The 9,642-nt window shown below is 39.5% G+C and overlaps 1 protein-coding gene across 1 annotated transcript; it reads right to left on the reverse strand.

The window, feature by feature from the left end:
• Positions 1-576: 576 nt before the first annotated feature.
• On the reverse strand, positions 577-9,625 carry slc39a1 (solute carrier family 39 member 1). Its single transcript, XM_035418660.1, has 4 exons — positions 9,091-9,625; positions 6,322-6,452; positions 5,770-6,069; positions 577-3,899 (listed from the first exon to the last, which is right to left on the reverse strand). The coding sequence occupies exons 1-4, from the start codon at positions 9,203-9,205 to the stop codon at positions 3,546-3,548; spliced, it is 900 nt and encodes a 299-aa protein (XP_035274551.1). The 5' UTR covers positions 9,206-9,625; the 3' UTR covers positions 577-3,545.
• Positions 9,626-9,642: the final 17 nt, after the last annotated feature.

Here is a 9,642-nt window from a genome sequence, read left to right on the forward strand (position 1 = left end):
AAATATAGAAATTGGGTAGCAGGTTGAAGTACACTCTCTAAGCAAAGCATGTCTGCAGCATAGTTTACTTTTAAACTTGTTTCCATGTGATATGACCAATAGCACTTGGGTGTGTCTGTTATCTCCCATTTTTCATTCCTTCTCGGAATAGCTTCATTTAATGCTGCAGCCCAGTCAAGGGATCTGAAATTGACCTATTCTGTGGGGGAAAACAATACTATTTTATTAATTATAAATGCCAGCACTTAGGATAAGACACTCAAAAGGTCACAATGTTACTGTAGGTTTTCATTAAATAAATAAAAATGTAAATGTTAAAAGGCTTCTGCATGGGGAGGTTGATAATTTGATACGATAATAAATGATAATACGATAATAAAATAACATGATAATTTACAGATCTGTCTGTGACAACTTTAAATATCAACCATTATTCAAAAGTGTAAAAAATAAAATACTGATTACCTGGAAATGTATAAAGACTAGTTTTAAATCAACATTTGGGATACGTAATAGATTTTTTTGAAAAATGTAAATATATAGTAACCAGTCTACAAAGTAACATACACCACAGCCTTTAGATGGAATGGATATTTAATAGTGCAAAATTAATTTGTATTGTACAGGTGCATAGATATCCTGTATGTAGAAACATATTTACTTAAAGAGGAACCAGGCCATAGATTTTACCTAATAGAAATGTACGGTATTTATGTGAAGCTGCACACTTCAGATACGCCAATCAGCAGGGGGCAGTGATGAGTCATTAAAACTAGCTGAATGGCACAAACTCTAATGCACAGGAAATCGTGTTTTCAAATCAAGCACCACCAGAAGCTGGAGACAAAAAAGACAGCGACAAAACATGATATATAAATGTAAGGCAAGAGGCAAAAAACAGGCTGCAGCAAAGCTTGTAAGATCACATGATTCCGTGTCACAGTCAAATGTGGGACAGTGATGGAGGTGAACACTGGTAATGCAGGAACGGGAGGGAATGCAGTTTGGCCAGAGGATTCCCTCACCAGGTACTCAGAGTTATTGTAGCACAAATGGTACCTTATCAGTGCAGTAATATCAAGTGGAAGATAGTGTAAAATACCACAGGTTTGGTACACCTTCATACACGGGCTTACTGTTCACTTAGTTTATAGGAGTGCAAAATATACTGTATCAGTTTTTAAACACACACTCCTGCATCTGCCATTATTCTTTCACTTTACTGCCCCGTTTAGTTTCAGTTTTGATTTGTAGATGCTTTCAGAGATATCGCAGTACAGCTTCCTCCCTTTTTTGTTTCTCTCAAATGCTACAGAACTGAAAATGAGGCCAATGAACTACGGATGTGGCTCACACACTAGACATGTATTCTAGTTTATTCTTAAAGCATGACAACATGGTTGATGGCAGCCATGCTCTACAGTGAGAACCCTCAGGCACCAAGGCCAAACAAAGGCAACAGTAGGGGGTTTCTCCTATGTGACTGGTAGCTAAAAGTAGGGCTCCTGTAGTCCCTGCACACTTCTCAGTTCAGACTCATGACATGCAAAGCTGCTATTTGCTTTGACACATGGATGATAACCAAGGCTAGAGTCACATGAACTGTGGACACTCCGGCAATCCTCTGGGGTACCTGTATATTAAAGCCATTTTGTAAACTGAATAGACTGATCCTCTGTTCAGGGTTTCTTATACTGGCATGACTGTTGATAAAAAGGAACCAGCACTCATACTTTTCAAATGAGTGAAAACCTCAGGTTTCTGGGAAACCCACTAAAATCCACCATATCTGGTATTTTTTACATTGCATGATAGTGAAAAGCACTGGATAATATGAATGCCTAAAAGTTAAGACATTTTAAAGATGTTTGGGTTTACTCCTTTACAAAAGTAACTTAAAAATCACTAGCAGCTGTGTTCAACTGCTGTTTTTGAAATAACATGACATGTAAAAAAAATCACCTGCAGGACAGATATGTCTATGCACATTCATGTATGCATTTCTTCACAGATACAATAACAAATGTCAGAGCAGTGCAACATATAGCATGTAAACACTTACAAAGATGATACACATTACCAGCACAAACAGAGGTATTTGGGTCTCAACCTGATTTGACTGAATAAAAATGTATATTCAGTTAAGATGCAAGTCAATTTACACAACCCTTTGTTTCCAGTAGTCTAAAACAGTCATGTGCCTCAGTATTTACTAAAACTTAGAACTATGAACAAAATATACAATTAAATATGATTTACAATATACGTACATGGATACGCACAGAATGGATTCATTGCTTGTGTGCCATAAAAAGGGTATGCGTGAGCAAGGCTTGCGGCTGCAACACCATCACTACATAAAAAACCTTATTTCAGACAGAATAAGCCCACATCAAACAAAAGGTGGAAAAGATCTAGCAATACCATGCAAGCCAGGGACCAAGTCGCTGCATATATTACAAATTCCTGGTAGGTACAGATTGCCATAGGCTCTACACACACTAAAACATTCAGGCAATACACTGTTTTAACTGACCCTATCACACACAATGACTTTGTATTAATATACTTGGACATTACAAAATGTTATGAAATATTGCTCATCTTAAATACCACAGTGGGCACAGAAAACAGTGATTGTAAGACCTGCATAAGCTCAGCCTAACTAAATGGACACAGCTCAGTTGTTACTGAGCCTTCTCAATTCTACTGTTCAAGTCAGTTTCAGCCTACAAACCCCTAAGCACTAATTTCCTCATTGGTCAAATCTATGCCATTGTTGTCTCACTGATGACACATCCTTGCATAGACTGGCACTGCTCATCTTCATCATAATCCCCTACAACTGTGTTGTGCCACAATTCACCAGAGTTACAAAACAGGCTGGGGTAACATTTTTTTTGGCACTTTCTCCAAGCTGGAGTCACTTAATCCATGTCTGAAGGCAGTGGTGTGGACACTGCAAAAAGGAGTTTCTGAGCAAAATGTGTGTGCCTTCACACAGATCTATATACGTTGTAAATCTAATTTTAGACTTTGCCTTAAGCTCTCCTTAACACAATTTAAAAAACCTTTGGCATTTAAGGGGTGAATATAAAAAGTCTCTCTGCCAGAACACTGTTACTGATATACAAATACTGACATTCCAAATGGAATAAAACAATCATCTGCTCCTATATTTAATGTCAGTTAGAAGCTAGCAGATTAAAATGAAGTAGTTAAAATTCTATTTGACATGACAAAGTGAAAGGAAAAAACAGTCATTTTCAAATTAAACAGATGGGCACTTTCGTTAAAAGCCATAAAATATCATTTTGCAGTGGCGTTGTGCAATGTTAAAACAAAAAAAGCTAAACTAAAGCCTCTACGAGATGAGGTTGTCCGCAGCACATTTTGTTTTCACTATTCAGATAAAAGGTATAATGTCTCAGTATGATCTCACTGAAGTGCAAGGGGACTTGCGCATTGGCCCATCCCATTAGGCCACCCTGTGCCAACAGCTGCTGCTGAGTCTCTCTCTCTCTCTCTTTCAGGGGGCGTCCTCTTCAGCCCATGAAAGTGAGCCCGGCCATGACGCTGAAGCCCAGCAGGATGAAGAGCACTTTGAGCAGCGGTCTCTCGGGAGAGTTCAGCTCATGGGGCAGGATCTCCAGGAAGGTGATGTAGATGAAGGTCCCCGCGGCAAGGCCCTCCAGCACGGACTGGATGAGAGCGCTGGACTCCAGCTGCGCCTCCATCACGCTGATCCCCACAGCGATGCCTAGGGGTGACATCACTGAAAAAACGCCCACATAGGCCGCCACCCATAAAGGCTTGACTGCACTCTGCACCAGCTTGACGGACATGCTGAAGACAATTATGCTTTTATGGACCAGGATGGCGATGCAGATTTCCAGTACCTAGGCAGAAAACGGTTGTTTTTATGTATAGATAACACAGTACAGCAATTAATTAAAAACGAATACTTAAACCAATTAAGAAATATGTCACATGGTACTTAAAATGATCAATGTGTTGGTAGGTTAAGTGTTCTGTTCATGAAATTTCCTTATCTAGATAAAAATGTTTTCAAGTTTGAAATGTCAAAGAGGTGGATAATATGGAAATTCTGGGGCCAATATCAATAATCAAGACTTGACTGGCCAAATTGACGAATGCTTACATTTACACCTTCTCACATTGTTATTAAGCAAAAGCACAAGTATGAATCACACATAAAAGAGGTTCAGATGACTATGATGATTTCTGAGCATGACATTTTCATTTAATTTACAGCACCGTCAGGGCCCCTATAGTGCATACATTTTGCATCATCATACCTGCCATAATATTAGCAGGGACAAATCTCGTAAGTTTGTTTAAAGTTTTTATCAGCCAGTATCAACACAACCCCCGCATTATCATGCATGACTACAACTGATGATTTAGATATGTATTACACACGTCTGATCCTGCCCATAAAGAAAATAATGTGCACACTCCAGGGTTGTGCACCATTCAGAATTGAACTGTGAATGCCTCTTTAATTCCAGGTCAATTCTTGAATTTGAATTAAGGTGCAAACAGGATGCAGAACTGTAATTTGAATTCCAATTAAATGAAGCAGAATCAAAGTTCAGTGAAATTCATACACATACTAGGTGGATAGTGGATACCTTTGACACCCTAACTATCAGTAAATCCTATGTTAGTATCAGAACAGAATGGCAATTTTATACACACTCAACATGTCTACTAAATATAATAAGAATGATTATGCATTTGTAGTTGATATTCTTTTATCAAATTCTCAATATTATAGGATGTAGTATTGCTACTTATTTATTGTGACTGCCTAGATTATGTTAATTCGGATGAAAAAATACAGACTATGCCAGTGTTCCTCAACCCTGGTCCTGGGGACCCACTGTGTATGCTGGTTTTTGTTCCATCCATCGTAACATGCTCTGTATTTTAATGAGCAGCTAATTGCTCTTAATGAGCCTTTTTGTATCTACTAAATGATGATTTACCCTCTTAAAGCCACATTATGCCAGAAAAACAGATGTATGCCCTAAAACATGTCCCATATTCACATCCCCCTCATTTCAATCGGTCAGGCCAACTTATGCTTTCATTTACTGTGCTAAATGTACGATATGACTTAATTATGAGTTTGGAAACCTTCAACCATCTGTGTGAAATGAATGCAGTTTACCGACAGGAAATGGCATCAAATGAAACCTGCATTATGGTAAAACTTAAACACTTTTTCAACCAGAGATTTGACAAAAACCAGCATACACATTGGGTCCCCAGCACAAGTAGCACTGCACTATGTCATATGAATAAATGTGTAAAAAAGCAATTCTTTAAAAGTCTATAAAATATTCAATTGTAAATGAAAATGTTTGTGGCTTTAAATATCAAACTATTTTCTATATGAGGTCTGGAACATGAGAGTCTAACACAGCTTTGAGGTAATCTAGTAGGTACTAGGGTTGCAATGAAAGCCAATATTACTTGTGATTGTACTGGGTGGGCTCTCTTTCAATTGCAATGAATTAAATTCCTGTCCTGCCATTCCAATTCAAAATCCAGTTCAACCTCCTGTGGAGGTGGCGAATTAAATTAAAATTCCAACTCATGAACTGAATGGGAGCAAATTCTAAAATTCTGAAATGTCTACAACCGTGATTCACTCTTGATGTGATGTACACCCTAAAAATCACTCGGAGCTGTCAAGGCAATACATAATTAGCTTGAGTGTGCTATGCTAAATGTCCCTACCTTGGACTCTGTGGACTGGAGGCCAATTGCCAGGCCCTCAAACACAGAGTGGAGGGAGAGGGAGAGGAAGAGTATGAATGAACGGAAGGAGGAGTGGGCCTGCAAGTCGACGTGGACATGCTGGGCACTGCCCTCCAGATCATTTGTGCCGTGCCCATGCCCGTGCCCGTGGCCTGTTTGGCCAAGGAGAGGGGCACTCTCCTCTCCCCTCCGGCCAGTACAGTTCAACACAATGCGCTCCAGGATCAGCACCAGGAAGAACCCCATTGCCATGATGAACTCTTGCACAGGGAAGCTGGTCTGTTAAAAAAAGGCACAGTTATTTCATTTTGAAACATATTCATTTCAAACATAAAACATGAGGACAGCTGTCATTTAAAAAGTGTTGTAAATGATTAAAGTGCTGTCTGAATGTAATGATGTAAACTGATTAAAAAACAAAACTGATGTGACTGGGAGGTGCACTGGTATCAACACAGTGGAACTGCAGTCTTCATAACGTAGTGTTTCGTGAATGTGTGCGTCAGTGTTTACAGAAAGGGGGCCACTCACATCCACTCCTCGTGCATCCAGCTCCGCCCCGATGTCAGACAGGTAGTCTGGAATGATGTCGAGAAGACAGGCGGCGAGGAAGACGCCTCCCGCGAAACAGCTGATGAAGCTCAGCAGCACTTTGTGGGTTTCTGCAGGAAACGAGTTTGACTGGGTCAGCATTTCTGACTCCCTGCCACGATCCTATGACTAACGGCACTGCTCTTGCATGTTGATAATGTTGAAAAAGGACAGTTGCTATGCTAATGATTACATTTTACCTTTCCGTCATTTGATACAGCTACATTCATTTTCTAAATGTAATCAAATATGAGTGTGGAGAAAAACATAATATTGTTTCAATAGTGTAATATCAATAATAGTAATTAAAAAGAACTGAGAAAACTAGTTCTCATTTGCGTTATCACAAATCCTGAGTTAATTCACAAATCGTTCATGGTTCATCAACAGAATGGGTCACAATACACTTGGCAGTTAATAAGACTTATGACACATAATTTCTACCTCATTCACAAGGTGCACTGTGACTAGTACTTCCATGAACTCCATGATTGTTCCAAAATACAGAAATTATTTACTGGATGCTTCCTGGAAGGTCTATGAATAAAATCAGAAGTATTTAACACTATTTCCTTTTCACGTTTCTGTCCTGCCAGTGCCAATGTGATCTGGCAAATCTGACCTGTAGGCACCAACATTAGGTCATAATGTTGGGAGCAACTAGGCTGACTGTAACAGTAACCCTAGAACCCTTACGGCTCTAAATGGTCTTGCTCCAGAATATCTTAGTGGATTACATAGGGTATCCCCCTCACTCTCCACCATCACTGTTCTGTTGACAACCAGAAGGCCTGGATGAATTGACTTGCTATTCCAATCTGCATATATGCACCTATTTGCTTGGACTATCTATATTACCGCCCAGATTAATACTTCAGGCTATAACCTGCTCAATAACAATGATTATTTGCTCCAACAGATTCCCCATTACCTCCCTAACATCCTTTAGCCTGTAACTGCAGACACCAGGCTGGCCAACAGAGCACAAGCTCCTCCTCCATGTCAAGAGTTCTTTCTTGACACTGTTTGAGTGTTTTCTCTTCCCTCTTTGAATTTTTTACTTAATTTTCATATTTCCTGTTTGGTAACGCATCTTTCTGACACTGTCTATGTAAGAAGCATTATACAAATCAAACGGATCTGAATTTAACCCTGGCTGGCTTAAAACCTATGACCTGCAAGACAAGGTACAAGAGTGTCTTCAGCCAATGCAGACTGGTAGCCAGAGTCAGCTGATGGCATGACTTGGCTTACACTTGGTGAGGGCCTGTACTCAATGACTCACTCAACAGACCCTAAGAATCTGTATTGCAATTTGATAAAATGGCTCCACATGTTAAATGTGTTTGGTAAATAAAGTTAATGTTAGTCATTACCATACAACTGAACCTGATGCAGTGATGTATAAGTTGGGTGTGTAGAACAGGAAATTGAACATGCATCCTGGAGTAAACATTTGTGGTCCTATGACTAACTGCTGGAGGCGTGTAGAACGGAGCTAGATCCTTACTGACTTACAGTATTATATTCATAGCCCAATACCATAGAAAACAACACATTAGGGGGGGGGGGGGGACTTAATCAATTGGAACTGGTCAATCCTTTTCCTCAGTATGTTTCTATGATGAAAAAGTAATGAAGAAATCCATAACTACACAGTAAAGAAGATAAAGACATGGAGGGAAGTTGTACATTTAGAGCTCAGAAAATACAGAACTGAAAATGCTATTTTCATGACATGTGCAAAAACATAGCAGCTGTGGAAATGCCCGTGAAAATGGTGGAAGATTAATTATGTAGACTTCTGTGTAAAAACATGGCTCATAAAAATAAGGCTTATGCATGTGATAATGGACAACAAAAGGTCATTTCAACCACACATAATTATATTCAAGAGATACCACAAGTAGCAAGGTACACATTGTTCTGTTATCTATGGGTATGTTTAAACATGTGACCTTTCTAATCTCTCACTGATAGGCCTCTTCTGTGACGAGGGGTGCATTTTGTTTTTATCCAAGTCAGGTGACACCCCTGAGACCTCCACCAGGGACTTGGTAAACTTTATCACAACACTGGTGCTGAAATGTAAGGTTCAAAATCCATTAGGAATCCACTCAAACCAGATTAAGTTCTCTATGCATTACAATTACATCCACTGTTAGTGCCTTTTCAGGTTTCCAGTTAATGATTTTGGCTTTAAAATAACAGCTACATCCTTACAGGCACATATTTACATCACTGTTCCTCCCATTCATCCAAGGAAATGTGACGTTACGATTTAATATAGTCAGCGAACACAGTCTATGTATGTTAAGATATAGACAAGGTAGTCCCCAGCAGAGAACTGCAATAGTGGGATTTCCTTCACAACTTTTGGACAACGTGACAAATCCTTACCTTATAACTGAGTCATAAAGTTAATAATTAAAACACCAATAGTGATATAAGTTCATTCCACTATATATTATTAGCATATTCATATTACTGTACTGTATTTTAAATGGGAAACAATAAATTCCCTGTTACCCTTCCGAAAGAGGCTCGAAAATTAAGTCAGGAAGCTTGTTTACCAGGCAGTTGCTGAAAGTAACGTACTCCTAGACTTGCCTTATAGGCTAATGCTTTAGTCGTCTATAAGACTGCTTGAACACATCTGCTTTCTTAAAACACCGAAACATAAAAACACATTCTTATGTGACTGCTTACCTGTCCCGCTTGTTTCCCTGAACCATTTCATCCGGACAGGAATGAATCCGATAAACAGGGTGAGCAACAGTAAGCCCACGAGCGCGCCTATCTTTACCTGCAATAGGTATTTCATCTTGAGCTGGCAAGCCACACAACACGAGATTAATCACTGAAAAGCCTAGCGTTCACCTTTACTTCAGTAAACGATTCAAAACACTACAACTGCTAGCTATCGAGAGCTACATATCGCAAGTTTCCACGCTATCCAAATTAACGACCATTCGAAATGTGTTTAAATGTTGTCAATTATAGTTACGTGTCTAGCTAGCTATTTTAGTTACTTATGGTTTTTGTTTCCAAAAGAAACTTTAAGTGACTTATTTCGCATGTTTCCGTGTATAAATTTCTCCTGCACAGGCGTTAGCTCCGCCTGTTAAAAGACTGGGAATAGCTACACTGCGACTGCGGTGCCATGCCCAGATTCCCTTTTTGCTTGCGGATTGGTTGGCTCGCGGCCTGCGGAGAAGAGAAGCGCTCTCTCAGGCCGCGCTATCTCATGTGACCCACCAG

This window comes from Anguilla anguilla, chromosome 5 (assembly GCF_013347855.1).
Source record: "Anguilla anguilla isolate fAngAng1 chromosome 5, fAngAng1.pri, whole genome shotgun sequence".
NCBI classification, from domain to species: Eukaryota; Metazoa; Chordata; class Actinopteri; order Anguilliformes; family Anguillidae; genus Anguilla; species Anguilla anguilla.